Here is a 21,955-nt window from a genome sequence, read left to right on the forward strand (position 1 = left end):
AGATGTTCCTTCCTGGTTCGGAAGCTACAGTGATGGAACTTAGGGAATAAGTGGGAACCCTCTAGGGACATGCGCACTGGGACAGTGGAATGCCTCATCTATAGACCTTTTCCAAATTGAGGCTCTGCAGAACCCCATATGTGTGAATGCACAGATTTATTTACTATTTCTTTATTTACAATATTTCTATACCACTCCCTATCTGAGGATTTCAGAGTGGTGAACAAATGAAGTAAAATAATAAAAGCATTAAAAATACATTAATACTGTCTTTTTTGCTAAGTGTAAGCCGCTCCAAGAGCCTTTTTTGGCTGAGGAGTGGGGTATAAGTATGATAAATAAATAAAATAAATAAATATTTTAAAAGAACAGGTACAGATTAAACCACAGCCAATTATTCCGGGAAAGCTTCTGGGAACAGTATCACCTGGGTCAAGCAACAACTATACAATGTTGGTGCCTGCCTACCCTCCAAAGGCAAGGAGTTCCATAAGAAGGGGGCCACCATGCTGAAGGCCCTTCTCCTGGTGGACTCCAATCGGGCCATAGGACCATGTGGAACCACCAGGAGCATACCTTCCGATGACCTCAGTGTCTAGGCAGTTTGGTGAGGGAGAAGGCGCTCTCTCAGGTAACCTGGACCATTTGAAGAACTACAGTTATGGGTAAGCAACCTGACTTTTCCAGCCTTCAATCCTTGAGTGCAATGGGATGGCCATAAGAATTGCTGCTGATTACATGAAAACGTTACATGTCACCCTTCTCCTTGCTATTTTCCCTAACTCAACCCACATCATGTGAGTGAGTGAATGAAAATGCAGCCCATAAGACAGAGAAATAGAATTACCTGAGATGATGGAAGTCATGGAATTCCGATGAGCCCACGAAAGGAAAATGGTAGCCACAGTGTGCGGCTGTGGTAACCATAAGGCTAAGAGAGAGCCACACCATGATTGAAATAACGTGAGATCCTAGAAGGACTGGGCCGATGATCAAAGGTAACATATTGACAAACTGGAATACAAATGCAAAACTCAGAATGGTGAACATATGCAAACTCCTAAGGTAGTTTTTGCCAAGAGTCACAGAAAATATTCCGAAGAGAGGTTGGTGGAGCTTTGAGTACCACATTTCAGCAGCTTAGGTTCAAAACTAGGGCTGTGCATGGACACCCCCCAAATCTGCTTCAGAGCCTGATCTGTACCTTCCGAATCAGGCCCAATCCAAGGCAAGATTCGGACCTCCCAATCGCGATTCGGATGTGTTTCTCCATAGAGTTCCATTGGGAAAAATAAATGCCTATAACTTTTTCATTTTACAAGATAGCAACATGAAATTTTCTGAGCTTACAGATGGATTCATGGTTGACATCTGTGGAAATTTTTAGAATGGTCTGTTCACAGGTTTTGTTGCAATTAATTTTTTAAAATTGGATTTTTCAAAGGAACATTTCAAGCAGTCTCCCTTATCAAAGCGAGAAAGTCTGTGTATTCAAGAGAAGATCAGACACTATCTATTGAAGTGCAAATCAATCTCCCCTTCAGTGTTATTTTCTGTTGTAAAAGCTGGGCTAGCAGAGCCTGAGGGTGTTCCCATTCAGACTCCAGTTAGCAGTGAAGGACTGTAAGTTAGGGACTAGGTAGGTACAGCACTGAGAATGTGGCTAGTGGCTACGCAAAGCAGAAGAACGTAATACTAGTCACCTGTGCAAGTGCTTTACACAGGCAGTCACAGACTCAGTCAGAAGCAGCAATCAATGATGATTGAGGAGCACAGAAGTCAGTGAGCCCAAGAGTGTGTCTATTTTCAATCGTGAAGCCTAAAAATGCAAACCAACCCAGCAAGGTGGGCACACTGGTGCCAAACCAAAGACAGGGAGGGATGCTTTGCTTTGGCATCCCCTTAATTGGAGGATAGGTAGTTATAGGGATGGATAAGTTTATATTTATAATATATGTGTTTGTGTGCTGCTTTGCCAAGACAAATTGTGTGCTTGTGTACACAGCCTGCATAACACAGGCAGCCCACCAACTCACACACACACACAGGATAGAATTATTTTTATATATGTTTTAAAAAGGTTTTTTAAGACACAAGAATGACTGAACACGCACACAAACACATACACACACACACACACACACAGAGAGAGAGAGAGGATAAGATACAAATTTTTAAAATATACTTTTTTGGTTTTTTATAATGGAAAGACACTCAAGACAAACACAAAGGGCACCTGGCTGGAACAACGGGGAGGGGAGGAAGGGAACAAAACAAACACACATGGAATAGAACAAACAAACTAAAGTTTATATAATAAAGAGCAGAATAAAATTAAATGCTAAAGAGAGAGAGAGAACAGGGAAAGTTAAAGAAAGAAGACCTAAGCAAAAATCCACCAAACACCTTCTAAATGCAACAACAACACACAGAGCTCCAAAAAAGTCTTTCTCCTTCTAAGTCTCTACCCACAAAGACGAAAGATCTCTGCTGACCCCTCCCTCGTTAAGCCCTCCTCCATCATTGTGATTGGTGGCTGCTGGACACTTGAGCAGGATTGGGGGATACAGTGCTAGAGGCTTCAGGATGACTGGCAAGTCAAGCTGTCAATCACCCCCCAAAAAACTCCTCCCCCTCCCTCTTTAAAGTTTTTTTTTTTAATTATAGCAACAGAACAGCTGAACATATCTGACTGAAAATTAACACACATGACATACACGAGGACATCTTCAAGTTCCCAAGTTTCAAGTTTCTATGTTCACAAATAAAGTTATAGGCGATTTTTTCCCCAATGAAAGTCTATTGGAGAAAAAAATGCGGTTTGGCCTAAAATGGTGTCCGAATCTCCAAATCGATCCAAATCGACATGGATCCATCCAAACTGCTTCGGATCAATCCGAATACCCCCCAACCCCCCTCAGATCAGTGATTGGGAGGTCCAATTCACCCTGATCTGCTTCAGATTCAGGATTACAATCCAAGAAGGTGCACAGCCCTATTCAAAATTCTCACTTCTACCATCCTTGCTTCCCACAACTTCTGCCAATAGAATTTACTCCAGTAACTGGAAGGTGCTCACTTGATGGTAGGGCTGTGGACGGACCCCCGATCCACTTCTCGTCCAGATTTGCAACTTCCAGATTGGGTCCGCTGCAATCCGCCTATGGTCTGCTCTGCTTCACTGTGGAGCTCCGGATCTGAATCGGAGCTCCACTTTCACCCTCATAGACTTGCATTGAAATCCAAAAATGCCTGCATTTTTTTCTGCTAACGTTAGAAACCTCAAACTCAGCACCATGATAGCTTATCCATGTATACAAATGCGTGCCAAGCCTCAAGCAAATCCAAAGCATCCCCTGATTTTGGGGGGATTTTTGAAAATCCGACACCCCATTTTCAGAAATGGGATTTACTCTGACATTTTTTCAGATAAAAACTTGGAAGCAGGCACCCTCACAGATGCCATCTAGATTCACATTCATGGCAAGTTTCAAGCCAATCCCATCATCCCCTGAATTTTGGCAGGGTTTTTTAACCTTTAAAGCATCACCCCTAACCCCAATTCACACCCCTTTCGATATCTCCGTCAATTTTCATGTTAGAAATCTCAAATTAGGCAACGTGACCGCTGATCCATGTATACACATGCATGCCAAGCCTCAAGCAAATCCAAGCATCCCCTGATTTTGGGGGGATTTTTGAAAATCCGACACCCCATTTTCAGAAATGGGATTTACTCTGACATTTTTACAGAATTTTTTTTTAAAGTGGGCACCCTCACAGATGCCATCTAGATCCATATTCATGGCAAGTTTCAAGCAAATCCCATCATCCCCTGATCTTTGGCGGGGTTTTTCTCTTAACTCGCCCCAATTCAAATCCCATGCTAGAACTCCATCAATTTCAATGTTAGAAACCTCAAATTAGGCACCATGACAGCTTATCCATGTATACACATGCATGCCAAGCCTCAAGCAAATCCAAGCATCCCCTGATTATTGGGGGATTTTTGAAAATCCAACACCCCAGTACCTCACGGATTTTTAAAGCTGCAGACAGTTCAATGGGCTTTCTTTATTTATGGCCATTTCAAAGGACATCCCAACATGCCATGAATTGGAGAGTAGATAAACCTAAAATATGAATCTTCTTCCACACTTGAAAAATTTATTTGGAACTTCAAAAAGTCTAAGTGAGCGTAGGAAGGACTTATCCCCTGAGTCAAAGCAAGACACGCACAAACCATCCCTGCGAGGCGGGCACAGAGGAGGACAGGCAGCACTGGGAGCAAGCATGCTGGAGGCTTGTGGGGTTGAACCACAAAGCCCATCATGTAGTAAAGCTCCCAGGCACCAGGCGGGCAGAGAGACAGGCATTGGCTGGCTGGCTGGCAGGCAGAGAGGCGGGCATTGGCTGGCAGGCAAGCAGGTGGGCAAAGGAGCTGGTACCTTGCACAAGTAAGCCATAGATCTCTGGGAGAGTCAATCCCAGCAGATCCAGCTACCTCACAAGGACAGCTCCCAGGCAGGTAGGCACTGGCTGGCAGGAAGGCAGGCAGGCAGAGAGGTGGGCACTGGCTGGCAGGCAGGCAGGCAGAGAGGTGGGCACGAGCGGGCAGGCACAAAGGAGCTGGTACCTTGCACAAGTAAGCCATAGATCTCTGGGGGAGTCAGTCCCAGCAGATCCAGCTACCTCACAAGGACGGCTCCCAGGCAGGCAGGCATTGGCTGGCAGGCAGGTGGGCAGGCAGAGAGGCGGGCATTGACTGGTAGGCAGGCAGAGAGGTGGGCATTGGCAAGTGGGCACAAAGGAGCTGGTACTTTGCACAGCTTATTGAAGCAGTTATGTTGAGTGTGGAAGATGATGCAGGCATCTACCACACTGTGGCTTGGAGCATTAACGTTGCTGGATGATCCACCTGTAAGTGTATAGCGTTGCAGTAATGTGCAAAGTGGAAGTGTTGGATGACTTGGAAAAATCAATCCTCAGCCAGCACCCTCCAAAGGGCAACCAGTGGACTGCTGGAGTTTACCTCCTGTTCCCGTTGCAGAAAAGCAGCCCACTGCCAAAGCACAGGTGAAGTCAATGAGGTGCATGAATTGAATTGTAAGGTGGCTTCTCAAAGCCATGAATCTCGACGACGTGGCATTCATCTTCTGTCAAGAGAGCTAAGTGAACTCTCCAAAGGGCAACCAGTGGACTGCTGGAGTTTACTTCCTGTTCCAGGTGGCTGGGGAGGGTCTCTGCCCAACCACGGCGTGGAGAGCCTGTGCCTGGCCTGTGCTCCTGCTGGAAGGGATACAAGTGAAAAGCAGCCCACTGCCAAAGCACAGGTGAAGTCAATGAGTTGCATGAATTGAAGTGTGAGGTGGCTTCTCAAAGCCATGAATCTCGACGACATGGCATTCATCTTCTGTCAAGGGAACTTGAAGAACTTGAGTTCAATGGGTTGCAGGGGTTGAAGTGTGAGGTGGCTTCTCAGAACCATGATTCCAGACAGGAGGACCCAACTGAACTGACCATCAGGAACTACGCTCAGCGATGCAGCAGAAAGAGGAAGAGGAGTTGGATGAGGCTGGAGAGAGAGCCTCAGCCAGCTGCTGCTCCTCATCACCCACATCCTGGAGGACCACCGCCTCCTCCTCCTCCTCCTGCCCCTCCACTGTGCTGAGGATGCACAAGAGCACCCAACTTGCAGAACGATCCAAAGGACAACCAGTGCACTGCTGGAGCTTAAGTCCCGTTGCAAAACCAATTGCCCAAAACCAAAGTAGTGGCTGTGGTGAAGTCAATGACTGCCATGACTTGCAGTGTGAGGTAGTTTCTCAAAGCTATGATTTCAGACAGGAGCACCCAACTGAACTGGAACTATGTGCAGCAAAGTGAACGTGCCAAGTGTCTTCTTCTGTAGAGATGAGACTGGGGAGAGAGCCTCAGCCTGCTGCTGAGGACCGCCTCCTTTTCCTCCTGTTCCTCCACTGTGCTGAGGACCTCGTCTAGGAGGTCTGGAGACAGGTCCATCAGCGGGCTCATGGCCTCAAACAATAATGAAGGAGTTGGGGATACTTCTCCTCCTCCTCCTCCTCTAATGGCATTAATGCTGTTGCTGCCTGCAACCAAACAAACAAACAAACACTCCAAAAATGAAAAATTAAGTTTATATAAAATCAAAGTAAGGGAAAAACACAGAGCAAACTAAGCAAACAGTCAGAAACAAACACACACACACAACCCAAGCTAAATCCTAATATCTCCTCCAAGTCCAAACACAGCAGCAACACAGAACTAACTCCTCTCTCCACTAACACCAACCCCACAAAGAGACAGAAAGGAAAAAGGTCTCAGGGTAGCTCTGCCTTAGTCCCCCCTCTAACATTGGGATTGGAGGATGCTTCATGAGGTGATCACTTCTCATCAGGATTGGGAGTTGAATCTGCCTGTCATCGCTTAAAAAAAACCTTACCCCCTCCCGCTTTTAACATTCTAAACAAACTAATAGCAAGCAAACCGCAGCACACAGAGTGCTGAAAATAGGCTCAAAATGGCCCCCACCCATGACTCTCTAAGCACAGCAAGTTTCAAATAGCTTGAAAAACAAAAAAGTTATCCACTAATCTTTTCCGCAATGCAATCCTATGGGCGAAAAAATCCAAAATGGCGGGCGGAGTGCTCCGCGAAAAGAGAAGCGATTTGCTTATGGTCGCTTCTCTTCGCCATGCTTCTCCAGCCCCCTGGTTCACTGTTGCTTCTCCGATTCTAAGCAAAGCGGATCACACCCCTACTTGATACTTTCTTTCAACAAAGAAAGGAGGACAGATAAGCCCATTCATGTCAAGGAATCAGACCTGAGCCACCCCCCTCCCCCATAGGGATGACTTAGTGGATAAAGTGGCAGTTACGGGAACTCTGGGGGAAAGTGAACATGTCGTACTTGAATTCTTGATTATGAAGGAGACAAAAGTTGAGTGTAGCCATACACGTACTCTGGATTTTAGGAAAGCTGATTTTAATAAACTCAGAACTATGATAAGTAAGGTCCCATGGCAAATGAGCCTAATGAGAAAAGGAGTGCATGATGGGTGGGAGTATTTAAAAAAGGAAATTTTAAAGGCACAGTTACAAACAATTCCAATAAGGAGAAAAGATAGAAGACAACAGAGGAAACCAATGTGGCTCCACAAAAAGCTTAGAGATGACCTGAAAACAAAAAGGGATACATATAGGAAATGGAAGGAAGGCCAGGCTACAAAAGAAGAGTACAGACAAGTGGCACAGAAGTGCCGAAATGGCATCAGGAAGGCTAAAGCTCAGAATGAGCTGAGATTAGCGAGGGATGCTAAAAGCAATAAAAAGGCTTTCTTCAGATATATGAGTAGTAAAAGACAGAGGAAAGAAATGGTGGTTCAACTGCTTAATGAGGATGGCAAATTGATAACAGATGACAAAGAAAAGGCTGAAGTGCTCAATTCCTACTTTGCCTCAGTCTTCTCCCAGAAGCGGGTCTATGACCCCCCTGGAAAAAGTGAAGCAGACGTTGAGGGGGCAGGATTACAGTTTGAGATTGATAAACAAATGGTCAAAGAACACCTAATTTCCTTGAATGAGTTCAAATCTCCAGGGCCCGATGAACTGCATCCTAGAGTAATGAAGGAGCTAGTGGAAGAACTCTCAGAACCTTTGTCTATTATCTTTGCAAAATCATGGAAAACGGGTGAGATGCCGGACGACTGGAGGAGGACTAACTTTGTCCCTATCTTCAAAAAAGAGGAACCTGGGAACTATAGGCCAGTCAGTCTGACATCCATCCCCGGGAAAATTCTGGAGCAGATTATGAAGGAGTCTATCTGTAAACACCTTGAAATCAATGCGGTGATCACTAGAAGCCAACATGGATTTGTCAAGAACAAGTCCTGTCAGACAAATTTGATCTCATTTTTTGATAAGGTAGCCTCCCTTGTGGACCATGGGAAAGCTGTGGACGTCATATATCTTGACTTCAGCAAGGCTTTTGACAAAGTACCACATGACATTCTGATTAACAAACTAGCTAAAAGTGGGCTAGATGGAACAACTATTAGGTGGATTCACAGTTGGCTACAGAATCGGACTCAAAGAGTACTTATCAATGGAACCTTCTCAAACTGGGAAGAGGCAACGAGTGGGGTACCGCAGGACTCAGTCCTGGGCCCAGTGCTCTTCAACATTTTTATTAATGATTTGGATGAGGAGGTGCAGGGAACACTTATCAAATTTGCAGATGACACATAATTGGGTGGGATAGCTAATACCCTGGAAGACAGAAACAAACTTCAAAGTGATCTTGATAGGCTGGAGCGCTGGGCTGAAAACAACAGGATGAAATTTAATAGGGATAAATGCCAAGTTCTACATTTAGGAAATAGAAGCCAAAGACACAGTTACAAGATGGGGGATACTTGGCTCAGCAATACTACAAACGAGAAGGATCTTGGAATTGTTGTAGACTGCAAGCTGAATATGAGCCAACAGTGCAATATGGCTGCAAGAAAGGCAAATGCTATTTTGGGCTGCATTAATAGAAGTATAGCTTCCAAATCACGTGAGGTACTGGTTCCTCTCTATTAGGCCCAGGTTAGGCCTCATCTAGAGTATTGCGTCCAGTTCTGGGCTCCACAATTCAAGAAGGACGCAGAAAAGCTGGAGCGTGTTCAGAGGAGGACAACCAGGATGATCAGGGGTCTGGAAATAAAGCCCTATGAAGAGAGACTGAAAGAACTGGACATGTTTAGCCTGGAGAAGAGAAGATTGAGGGGAGACATGATAGCAGTCTTCAAATACTTAAAAGGTTGTCACACAGAGGAGGGCCAGGATCTCTTCTCGATCCTCCCAGAGTGCAGGACACAGAATAACGGGCTCAAGTTAAAGGAAGCCAGATTCCAGCTGGACATCAGGAAAAACTTCCTGACTGTTAGAGCAGTACGACAATGGAATCAGTTACCTAGGGAGGTTGTGGGCTCTCCCACACTAGAGGCCTTCAAGAGGCAGCTGGACAAGCATCTGTCAGGTATGCTTTAGGGTGGATTCCTGCACTGAGCAGGGGGTTGGACTCGATGGCCTTTAAAGGTCCCTTCCAACTCTACTATTCCATGACAGCACCATGTACATTGATGGTGCTATATAAATAAAATAATAATAATAATAATAATAATAATAATAATAATAATAATAATAATAATAATTTAGCTTGTGTCAACCATTCCTAACTATCATGGCTACATAACAATGGTTTAAACACGCTAACTATTTGCTGCAAAAGGATTAGCAGCCTAACCATAGCTTAGTGTGTTGGCTGAACAGGCCAGGTGGCATGTCCCTAAACTGTCAAACTTGAGCGGGTATGCAAGGGCTTTATTGAGAGAAGCCACACAGATGTCTGTTCCCTTGGGCTTACAAGTTAGACACTTATGCCTCTGCAAAAGCAGCCTTTGAGAAGGTGCTGCAGTGGGTTTTACAGGATAACTTTTGCTTGACCAGATCATGTTGCCAAGTTTGCAATAAACTGTGTATGGGTTTGATTGTTTTTTGTATCCCCAAGGAGATTAAACCACTGCCTTCAAGAGGAGAACTGGAATTTTAGTACCTACCTGTTCTCTTCTTCTTGGAGGTAGTACTTCAATCGGACACACACTGCCTTAAAGTAGGACCCTAGACACTAGGAGTGTGCACGGACCCCCTGATCCTCTTCGTGCCCGATCTGCAAATTGCGGATCGGGCCCGCTCTGCCCCACCTCGATCCGTCTAGGGGCCGCTCTGCTCCGCTGCGGAGCTCCGGCTCTGAATCGGAGCTCTGCAGTGACGGGGAGTGGTGCCAGGTAAGGCCCCCCTCCCTCCTCCCCCTTACCTGTGTCCGTCCTGGCCTATCCCAGCTTCACTAGAGCCCGCAGCTCAACCAGGAACTGTAGGCCCCGATTGCGGCCTACACTTCCTGGTCGAGCCGCGGGCTCTAGTGAAGCTGGGATGGACCCTGACAGATGCAGGTAAACCTCCCCTCCCTCCTCTCCCTTACCTGCATCCGTACGCGGTCCCGCGGCTGCTTCAACTGAGCCTGAGGACTCAAACAGGAAGACTAGGCCGCGGCCTAGTCTTCCTGTTTGAGTCCTCAGGCTCAGTTGAAGCAGCCGCGGGACCATGGACGGATGCAGTTAAGACCCCCCCTCCCCCTTGCCCCCTTACTGGCTCTGCTGCCATCGCCGCATGGGCGGCAGCGACCTTGGCAGGGCCAAGTAAACCCCCCTCACCTTTTTTGCGGCGCTCCGGATCGAGGCGAAGGATCCGCCTTCACCTCGATCCGCTCCTCAGCTCCCCCGATTCTCTTCACCTCCGCCTTTATGGGAGGCGAAGCCCCCCCCGATCCGCTCCTGCTTCTTCGGTCCGAGGAGAAGCAGAGCACATCCCTACTAGACACAGCTTTCTTTCAGTGCCAAAACTGACATTATTTTACATCTGTGTCCAGGGCCAGTGCGTCCATAGAGGCCACTAAGGCAGCCGCCTAGAGTGCCGGCTGGGCGCAGCGCGCGCAGCACTCACCTGCGTGTTGGCTGTGACTGAGGACAGCTGCCTGGCCTGAGGATTCAATTGGGGACGCTGGGGGAGGGGCGGCGCTCCATATTGGGCTTCTGAAATGCGCCTGGAAGCCGCCCTCCGCCCCCTGCTCCCAGAGCCACTCTATCAGCTCTAGAGAGAAACGACTGGGCGGGCAAGAGATCCACCCCTGCGCTTGCCCAGCCGAGCAAAGCAGGGACGCTGGGGGGGGGGAGGGGCGGCTCCACTCGATACACGTTCATTCAGGCTTCCGGAACGTGCCCAGAAGCTGCCCGTCCCTCCCACAGCTGCAATAGCCGAGGAACACGAGGCGACAGGCGAGGCGAGAGCAACCAGCCGTCGTCGTTCGTGAAAGTAAGCTATTTTCTTGGTTTCTTCCTCATTAGCTTTGCTGTGGGCTCTGCTAATAGTAGCCATTGGTCCCCCTCACTTTGCCAGTTTCTTTCTGGCGGTGCCTGAACTTGCTGCAGAGAGGGGCTCTGTGATGTTTTAGCCAATCCTATTAGCTGTATAGTGTTGTTTTTATGTCTCTGATGTTCTAATTTTTTTTTATACTTTTGATGTTTACTGTTTTTGGCTTTTGTGAACCGCCCAGGGGCAGTATTATAAATGAAATAAATAAATAAATCCTGAATGGTGAAAATCAATTTAGGCTAATGAAGGCAGAGGAGATGGGTGTCCTTTAAAGGGTCTTTAGTGTTAATCCTCTGCTATGTCCTTTTTTGTGTGTAACTCCGTATTTAATGATATGGCTAAACAGCGAGTAATTGCATTGTTAATTGCACCAAGTTACAGAAAAGGACACAAGCAGAGCACTCAGTTTGTTACAGTAATCACAAAATAAGAGAACTGGGGCACCCTAAAGTCTGATATTTATTGTGGCTGAAGTTTTCATGGTGCAGGTTGTTGCTCACAAAAACTCACACTGTAATAAATTCAATTTTAAACATTTCTCTTCCCTCTTCATCTCCTTGTGTGTTGTGGCATTTTGGATTGTTACGTCTGTAGGCAGGATCTGTCTCGTTTTACTGCTGTTCTAGGAGCCTTTTTGTCTAAGGAGGTGGTTAAAAATACTTTAAAGAAATTCTATGGATTCTAAGGTGCCACACTATGCTTTGTACTAATACTCTCCTTTGGCACAACAAAGAGCCCTTGTGGCAGCTTAAAGATTAACACATTGTGGCATAAATTTAGCCTTACATTTGTTAGCCTTTTAAGGTTTCATAGGGTTTTTTACAGTAAGCTCTTATAAACGTCTATTCTGAAGAAAGTCCTATTGAGTGTACTCCCAGATAGTGTGTGTGTCTGTGGGATTGTAGTAAAACTGACAAACATGGTTACACGTGGGGTTGCAGTTCAGGTGTGATGTGTCTGACTGATGGGTTTTTTTCTTCCTTTTTTAATGACTTTTTCATACTGAGCACTAACATATGTCAGAGTAAATATTGACATGCATGCAGAATTACATTAAGACGTAATATAGCCAATTGTTTGCTAAATGTGAGGTGATTTGTCAGTACTATTTTGTGCACATTGACTTGACAGTAAGTCCATTGTTTTTAGTATGACTGCTTTCTGGATGTTGGCGTGCATGTATTTTGGTAGGCCTAATTTCTGAAGGTTTTCTGTAAAAAAAAACCAATGATGTCATGCTGTTGACTGATGCGACTAACGAATAATTGTAAGTTCTTCCTGTTGTCATAGTTCTTTACCTTCCATAGCCAGTGGTGTATATTTTTCTCTTTTCCTTTTCCTTTTCTGTAACATTTTTGTCATTAGGTATTACAATTTCAATGAAGTAGGTGTGTTTTTCTTGGTTGTTTTTGACTGTTATGTCTGGTTTATTGATGTTACATTTATATCCAGCCTTTTATGTGCTTGCAAAGAGGCCATTGTGGATGAAAATGAAAACATTGTCTTTTTTTTTAATGTACAACATTACCTAAATAGAAGGAGGCGGTGGTTGGAAATACTACAAACACAGCTTACGGTTGAAGGGTGTTTACCCCAGGTTTGTTTGTTGTTGTTTTATGTGCCATTTGTCTGTAAATAAATTGAGAGTGTGCGTGTAATAATGTGCTCTTGTGTAGGGTTTCATATATAGTCAAGTAGCAGAATTATGTCAGTCCCAAAGCTGATTAATTCAGTAGGACTCCTTTTGAAGCAGTACATTTAAATTTTAAAGATGTTCTATTTAAGCCTGTGTGCATTTAAGCCTTGTTTTATAGATTTGATAGGAATTGAAGTCCAAAACATCTGGAGAGCACCAGGTTGGGGGCAGCTGTTGTTGATAGCATCAGCATATGGAAAGGAGGTCAGGGCTCCTGTATCATTAACAGTAGTATTGAAACGGGATTTCAGTAATTAAAGCTGCAGGAGTCCTTTCCTCTTTTGTATCTGGTCACAGCTCCTGCAGCTGGAATTGTTGTGATGAACAGGGACTATCACCAGGTGCTGCATACATTTTTTTCTTTTTTCTAGTGAACTATGGCTGATTAAAAAAAACCTTCTGGAGCCCAGTACCGCAAACGAAAGGCAGAAAAAGCTAAGGAGCAAGCAAAGCAAGAGGGGTTGTTCCTGAAATACCTTCGTACACAGAAAACAGATCAAGAGCAAGCTGAAACTAGCACTGGGGGAACTGAATGTAGTGCTCCTACTACAAGTGATATTAACACAGACGTTTCAAAAATTGAAGATATTTCTGGAGAACACACAGAGGAAAAAGAAGATGTCAAGAAAAGTGAGAGTACTGCAAAGTCTGCAGAAGAAGATGATATTATGCCTGACTTGAATTACAGTGACCCTGCCAAATGGCCCAACTGTTGCAGTGATAATTTGCGACAGCTTATAATACAACACGGACCACAGCAGGTTGTATCACATGATTTCCCCAAAGACTCAAGAAACAGAAGATTTTCTTCTATGCACTACAAGAGGAGACTAGCAAATGGTGAAGAAGTGTGCCATCAGTGGTTGATATATTCAACCTCAAAAGATGTGTTTTTTTGTTTTTGCTGTAAGTTGTTCATGAAAAAAAATAATGCATCATTGTTACAACGAACAGGTTCAAAAGACTGGAAGAACATTGGAGCAATTCTTTCTTCACATGAGCGGAATACTGACCATTTAGAAAACTATCAAGCCTGGCGTGAACTTGAATTGCGCTTATCTAAAGGAAAAACAATTGATGCTATTAACCTGCAGAAAATTAAGGAAGAAGAACAGTATTGGCGACAGATCTTGCAACGCTTGATTGCTTTGGTCAGAGTACTTGGCATGCAAAACTTGTCATTCCGTGGTACAAATGAAAAATTGTACAGTGCTAACAATGGATTTTTTTTAAAGTTTATAGAATATCTAGCCCTTTTTGATCCTATCATGAATGAACATGTGCGTAGAGTTAAAGATCAAGAAACAATGGTTCGCTACCTAGGAAAAGGTATCCAAAATGAGCTTATACAGCTTCTAGCCGGTGCTATAAGGCAGCAAATTTTAACAGATGCAAACTCAGCAAAATACTATTCAATTATTGTGGACTGAACACCTGATGTTAATTATATTGAGCAAATGACAATGATTATACGTTTTGTTGATGTAACCAAACCATCAGATAATGAGATATCTGAGCCTGACGTTATCATAAGAGAACATTTCTTGGGATTTGTTCCACTACAGGAGACTACAGGTGCCTTTATAGCAGAAACTCTTCTTGAACAGCTTGAGCAAATGGGATTACCAATTGAAAATCTGCATGGTCAGGGTTATGATAATGGGAGTAATATGAAAGGCAAAGAAAATGGTGTGCAAAGGAGAGTCCTGGACATAACCCCACGTGCCTTTTTTGTGCCCTGCAATGCACACTCTTTAAACTTGGTAGTCAATGCTGCTGCTAGGTGTTGTCTGGAAGCAACTAGTTTCTTTAGTTTGGTCCAACAGATCTACAATTATTTCTCTGCATCGACTAAGCGTTGGCAAATTCTAACTAGCCATATATCAGACTTTGGCATAACTGTTAAGCCATTGAGTGAAACAAGATGGGAGAGTCGGATCGATGCTTTGAAACCACTGAGATATCATCTTGGTAATATATATGATGCTTTAATTGAGATCTTTGATGATACAAGCCTAACAGGGTCATCTGGAAATACTTCCCGAATTGAAGCTAAGGCCCTTGCTGGTGCAATTAGTAAGTTCAAGTTTGTGGTATCCCTTGTTACATGGTACAACATTAGGGTGACCATATGAAAAGGAGGACAGGGCTCCTGTATCTTTAACAGTTGCATAGAAAAGGGAATTTCTGCAGGTGTCATTTGTATATACGGAGAATCTGGTGAAATTCCCTCTTCATCACAACAGTTAAAGCTGCAGGAGCTATACTAGAGTGGCCAGATTTAAAAGAAGGCAGGGCACCTGCACCTTTAACTGTTGTGATGAAGAGGGAATTTCCCCAGGTTCCCCATATATACAAATGACACCTGCAGAAATTCCCTTGTCAGTACAACTGTTAAAGATACAGGAGCCTTGTCCTCCTTTTTATATGGTCACCCTATACAACATCCTTTTTGAAGTAAATCTTACAAGCAAGCTTCTACAAAATAAAGAAGCAGATTTAAATTCAGCTACAAGACAATTGCAAGTGACTAAGAATTACCTTGTGGACTGCAGGTGTGATGAGAGTTTTCAACAAGTTTTGACAGATGCTACTGAGATTGCAAAGGAACTAGAGATACTACCAAACTTTGAGACAGAACAACTTAGAAACAGGAGAAGGAAAAGGCAGTTTGCATATGAGGCCCAAGAAGAAGCACCACAAGATCCAAAGCAGAAATTCAAAGTAGGTTTCTACTATGCTGTTTTAGATGTGGCCATACAATCAACTGAAGAGAGATTCCAACAGCTCCAACAATATAATTCCCTATTTGGCTTCCTGTATGATATATACAATATAAAGACAAAATCTACTGAAGATGTACTTAAGGACTGTAAGAATTTGGAAAAAGCATTAATGCATAATGGAAACAAAGACATTGATGCTGAAGATCTGTGTAGTGAACTTATAGCAATAGCTCGAAGACTTGCAAATTCTATGCTACCACAAAAAGTAGATCTGGTGGAATTGGTGACAAAATTTGCAAAGGAAAAGGCACGCAAAGTGAGATTTTGATGTGCCTGAAATTGAAACTTTAAAGAGACGTTTTTAACTCTGTTTGTCTGGTTTTTGTTTGTTTCTCTATCTGAATGTAAGCAAAATATTCTGTTAACATGATGGGTTGGTTATGCCAAGTTACCTTAAATAGTACAAGTCAAAGTTTTTAATGTTGTGTTGCCAATGGCAGAGGTATACTTTTTACTGAGTGCACTTTAGTTCAAAATTATTTATGTGCCAAAATATTTTCTTTTGTATTTGTGAAAGATAATCAAAATTTAATTATTATTTATTCTTGCACTTTAAAATAAATTTAGCAGTTTCAAGTTTTGTGCTTCTCATTTTTTTCTACAAAACATCTCTTCTTAAAAAACAAAGTTGGCAATTTTTCGGGGGGGAGGGGGTGAAAATAGCTCACCTTGCCTAGGGCGCCAAATAGTCTGGCACCAGCCCTGTCTGTGTCTAGCAGCTAGATCTCTTTCTTTCTCATTTATATACTAAAGTAGGCACAAGGTCCCATTCTGGATTGAAGCCTGTGTGTAGGTAGCTTTTAAGACCTGGATTGGGGCCCTACACCTAACATTTAAAAAAGGACATAGCTGCTAGATACAGGTTTAAAGCCATGTCTCTTTTGCCTCTCGGTTCCAAACCAGAACTGGGATACCTTCTGCTGCCTTTTGGTGGACTCTAGCTCTTAATATTGCTACATTTCTTATTCCAGTCATTGTCTGTCTGATTGCTACCCCAAAGGGACCTTCCTCAAGCAGACTGAATCACTATATCAGTGAAGGAACAATTATCCAAGAACTACAGTGACCCTGTTCAGACGACAACTAAGCTCTGGTGTTTAGGCACTTTGAGTTAAACATTACAGCTTAGTGTGTTGTGTGGCTGCTAATACATTCCTCTCTGCTATCCCTTGATCTACACCTGATCTACACACGATGGGCTTTTCATCTTAGCTCTACCTGGGTCAAGCATTTCACGTTTAGGAAATTCCCAACATTAAGCTTATAATGTCCCTTCCAATTCAGAGAATCATTTCTGCAGTTTTGAGTTGGGCTTGGGTGATCCACTTAATTGAGTCTTCTCAAATTTAATGCCACTTACCACATGTTCTACTGGATGAACATAGATACTGGATATGCCGATGGGAGCGGTCCATTCATGATGTTTTTTATGGAAGTGTTTATACAGGAGAGGGTGATGGAAAAGCCTGCATAGAAAGATGCAGAAGCACTGGACCATGTTTTCCATTCACTATGCTATCATATCCTGCTTGTTACATTCGGGGTGGGGGGTAATTTTAAAAATGCCAGTAGACACAAAACTCTGTGGAACCAACCCAGGAGGGAGCCAAATTTGTTATTTTGGTGTATAGTGCTCCTTACCGGTGAGAGTAATAGAACATAACTTCTTCCACTGCTATAAAGATGGCCATCTCAAGAAGAAACCATTCCAAAGTGGGCAGCTGCAAACTGCACAGCTCAGTCCTCCATTTCATAATGAGAAACATGAGGGACAACATGGGCTGGGAGATGAAAACTAGATTGAGCATGACCGTTTTGAAGGCATTGTACATTTTTTGTCGGTCAGCCTAAGGGAGACACAAAATGAACTTGTATGAAAATGAGGATCAACACTGCCTTTGCAAGAGGGACCTATTGCAACCCCTGAAAGCTCCCTGGCTACTGACTCAAAGGCTAGATGTGTGGCTTTTCCCTCTCTCCTAGAAGGCAGTTAGTTCTTTGCATTTAATCCTCAGATTAGTTTTGCATGTTAAAGCACAGCTGCCCCTCCCCCTTAAAACAAGGGCACTAGAACCAACATTTCTTCTTGTGGTAGAAGCCGTTGCCATCCCAAAAGAAGTTTCCCTGTATTGGGGGGTGGGAGGGAGAGAATCTGAACCAACGCAAAGCTGTCCCTGCTCCCACCCCAGTAGTAGTAGTAGTAGTAGTTATTGTTTCCCCAATTTCATTTTATTGTTTAATTTGGATCTAAAATCATTCCCAGGGCCTGTGCAAATAAGGCTACAACTTAGTGAGGAGCAAACTTCATATTACACTGTGGCCGTAGGGATCCTGCAATGCAAAGGGAAAGGGAACGTGGAATTCTATCCCAATTAGCTTTAGTGTGGCCAAAGAAACAGGAAATTAATCACTGAAAAAGAGGACACTGATTTGTATAACATTGGCATACGCATAGCTGCAAATTTATAACAATTTAAATTCAAAGACAATAGAAAACACCATAGTGGAGAAGACAGTGACTAGATCAACACTACTGCTTTAAAGCGCTTTATAACAGTTTTGACAACTGTCTATGGAGTGTGTCCTGGGCCCCAACAGTTGTCAAAACAGTTATAAAGTGCTTTAAAGCTCTTTAAAGCACTAATGTAGATCCTGCCTAGGTGACCTGTGTTCCTGCCTATTCATTCTGCTGCTCAGTGCTCATGGGTCACATGTGCTGATGGTTCTTTATTGGGAAACCAGAATTGGACAGGACAGCCCTTCAAATAAAGGACACCTTCAACTAAAGGATGGTCCGCTGGCAGCCCTTCAAATAGAGAATTCTCCTCTGTAAGGCTATCAACGGCTACTAGTCCTGATGGATATATGCTACCTTAAGTGTCAGAGGCTGTATGCTGGGAAACACAAGTGGAAGGGTGCTATTGCATTCAAGACCTACTTGTGGGTTTCTCACGGTAGAAGGTTGGCCACTATATGAACAGAATGCTGGGCTAGATGGACTCTTGATGTGATTCAGCACTGTTCTTACTATGTTCTTGGTTGTGTAAAAAAGGACATTTTCTCCTCATGTCTTCAACATTATTCTGGTTCTTCTGGCCAGATGGTGGGTGTTCAACCTGTTCTGGATGGGGTTGCACTCACCCTGAAGGAACAGGTTCTTAGCTTGGGGGTTCTCCTAGAACCATCTCTGTCAATTGAGGCCCAGGTGGCCTCGGTGGCACGGAGTGCTTTCTATCAACTCCATTTGGTGGCCCAGCTATGCCCCTATCTAGACAGAGATAACCTAGCTTCAGCCGTCCATGCTCTGGTAACCTCCAAATTAGATTACTGCAATGCCCTCTACGTGGAGCAGCCTTTGAAGATGGTTTGGACATGTGCGTGCATCCTTTAGATGACGTTGTCCACCTCCTGCATGCCTCTTGCTCCTTCCGCCCATTTTTCCATAGCAAAATAGACCCCTTTTATTCTGACTTTTTCTAAAAAAACCAATGTGCTACGATCTCCTGTGTACATTAAAAGTGGCACCATAAAAACAGCTTATGAATGGGCCATGTGTTTTTTGTTTACTTCCTCTTTCCCCTCAAGGAAGCATAAGGAAGTGAAGAGAAATGATGGTAAGGAAGTGCAATTCCAAGCTCTGAGTGTTGATTAGCATGTTAACAGCCCCTAGTCTAATGAAGTTGCCATGAATTGTGTGCTAGTTCTGCTAGTCATTTGTCAATCTCTGCATGTCCTTAGTTAAAGCTTGAAAGGAAAAAAACAAGTTCCACCATTGAAAAAAGGAATTGGGTGGCCGGGGAGGGAAGGTTGGTCATTCTAACCTTAATAAAACTGAAAAGATTACACAATTTTTTTCTGAAATTTAGACATGCCAGGAAGAAATGCTTATTTTACATAGCCTGAAAAGTTCAAAGTTTAGGAAGATTGGTTAAAGATTGAGGGCAAAGTGTGAGAAATGGATAAGCATGTTACTTTTTCAATGATGCTATAAGGATGCTATAAAGAAATATAATCAATGATGCTATAAGGATGTTATATGCTATAAGGATGCTATAAAGAAATATATTCAATATAACTAATAATATATGGCTGATAGCAGCCAGCCCAAAATATTGTTATCTTTACTGAAGCATAACTAATGGGCAGGAAACCACCCCAACAGGTGCAAGAGCCGTTAGACTGTTCAGTTGAAGTAAAAGAGAATAACACGGAACTTGTGGTTAGGACTGGTAGTCAGGAGAAAGGAGAAATTGAACCAACCGAAAACAGCAGTTGATAACACATCTGTTGTTTTCTGAACTCATGACCTTGTGGTTTAGCTAACGGAGGGGGAATGAATAATTAGAGCAATAAAGAGGTGGGATCTTGGAGAATTAATTCTTAATATGGAAGTAAGTAAATAAGAGTGGGTGGAATATCAAATGAGGGGAGCAAGCAGGTAAACAGAGGCGGGACCAACAGGCGTACTGGGATAGGCTGTAACCCCTTGAGTCTCTGACCAATGAAGAGACCGGGGAGGGACCTCTTCAGCTCGGCGTAAGGTATAAAATGGCTTCACATGTGCTTGGGGTGTGTGCCTACTTTGCTGGAGCACCTAGACTTGCAATTCTGTATTAATAAAAAGGAACAGAGTGTTTTCACCATTGTTCTTGAATCTTCATTTCAAATCTTATTTCTAACAATCTGGGGGCTCGTTCGGGATAAGGCCATCACAACCGCTGTTGGCCGGTGCCAGATACGGGGAAGACACATCCTGCCGAGTTCTGGCAGTCCCTTGGGGACACCGGCTGCCAGTAGGGTGACTGACCAAATTCCTGGATCATTTGGACTAGTGAAACCACTCAGGGAATTAACAAGTAGGCACTGGATCCTGTAAGGGTAATGTAAGGGTTAACTGGAACTTGGGGCTGGCATCTTTTAATGTGTAAATTTTATGGTCCATAGGAAGGGAGATAAGCAGCCCAGCTGCATGTGGGAGACGGCCAGAGCCAAGGACCGTTGTGGCATGTCCGCTTGGCCTTGAGAGAAATTAACATCTCAGGCAGAGGTGTGAATGGATCTACGCATCAAAGCCAAAGGGAGGGGGGAAGGAGCATGAAAAGAAAGTATAAAGTCTACTTGGTGGGGGGGAAACATTGGGTTCGGCTGGACACCAAGGTTGGGTGACGTATGATATGTAGTTTTAGTCTCTTGCTTGCTCCTTCTGGGTTCTTACATATGTATGCATGCTTTTATAGTTTTTAGTCTGCTAATCCCATCTATCTTACCCGTTTCCTAAAATAAAGGTCTTAAACCTCCAGTGTGAGCCGTGAGTGTCTGTCCTGGGGATCCGTGCTAAATCCAGTCAAAAAAGCCAGCTTTTGCTGGGGCATGCTTCTTTTACAGATCCGACCAGGCAACTTCGTGCACGAACCAAGGTAAGAAAATTGACTATTAAGTATTTCCTTGGTGGTCGGGGGGGTGGTGGACTGTGGAGTGGAGTGTGTTGACTGATGTTTGAGATGTGCCCAAGAGGCACGAAGTGAGTGTGGAGTCTCGAATCCGCATTTCCATTTTGTCCGCGAGGAGAATGGCCGGAGACAGACGAAGCGATTGAGAAATTGCCTGTTGAATGACACATCCACATCTTGGGTAGATGTTTTGTGGTTCATGCTTAGCCCCAAGAAGTATCCACAACCCGGGTAGACGTTTTGCAATAATTGCTTAGCCCCAGGTCCCACAATGGGAAATAAAGTGGCCAAGAATGGGAAAAGACCATGTAATGATGAGTCTTTGATCCTGGCCCATAACATTCCTCTTGATAGTCCGTTGGGGAGGATGTTGAGTTCCTGGGAATATTTATCTTTTACAAGAGGGAAGGATAGGAAAAAAATGATTAAATATTGTTGTTTTGAATGGCCAAAGAAAACCATAAAACCACCTACTGTTTTCTGGCCAAAATATGGGTCTGATGAAGCCTGGTTGTGTCAGACTTTAAACATACATGTTAACAATAAAAGTCCAAGATCACAAGAGGAGTCTGAATATGCCTCTTGTTGGATAGGTAGTGACAATAATGTGCAACTAATGTCCCTAAAAATCCAAAAGAAGAAGAAACCAATCAAAATACCGAAGACACATGAGGAATTTAAATGGGAACCCTTAAATTGCCTGCCTCCTCCCTATGTACCTCTACCTAACCAAGCTGGTGGCATAGTGCCAAATGCACCACGAGCGGAGGGGCTAGAGGAGGAGGAAGACAATGATGAAACAGAAGGAATAGAACTACAGGAAATAATAAGAGAACCAAGGACCCAACCCAAAACTCTAAGTAAACAAGAACATAAGTCCTTGAACAAAGAATTAGAACAGTTGAAGACAGATGTACAGAATCTTCCCTTTCCAAATGGGTTTCAGAACGGTCAGAGTGTCAGACGAAAAAATACAGTTAAACAATTCCCTTTAAGGGAAGTCCCAATTGGAAATGGAGATATTGGGT

The 21,955-nt window shown here is 43.8% G+C and overlaps 1 protein-coding gene across 2 annotated transcripts in view; it reads right to left on the reverse strand.

Moving 5' to 3' along the window:
* Positions 1–21,955, reverse strand: part of FAXDC2 (fatty acid hydroxylase domain containing 2) — a 47,974-nt gene that overhangs the window by 2,827 nt on the left and 23,192 nt on the right. For both annotated transcript variants that reach the window (XM_063120916.1, XM_063120915.1), the window contains 3 exons: positions 17,119–17,324; positions 16,838–16,943; positions 848–1,014 (listed from right to left, as the gene is read on the reverse strand). In XM_063120916.1, the coding sequence (XP_062976986.1) occupies positions 848–1,014; positions 16,838–16,943; positions 17,119–17,324 (479 nt within the window). The remainder of the gene's footprint in view (positions 1–847; positions 1,015–16,837; positions 16,944–17,118; positions 17,325–21,955) is intronic.

This window comes from Elgaria multicarinata, chromosome 3, assembly GCF_023053635.1.
Source record: "Elgaria multicarinata webbii isolate HBS135686 ecotype San Diego chromosome 3, rElgMul1.1.pri, whole genome shotgun sequence".
NCBI lineage: Eukaryota > Metazoa > Chordata > Lepidosauria > Squamata > Anguidae > Elgaria > Elgaria multicarinata.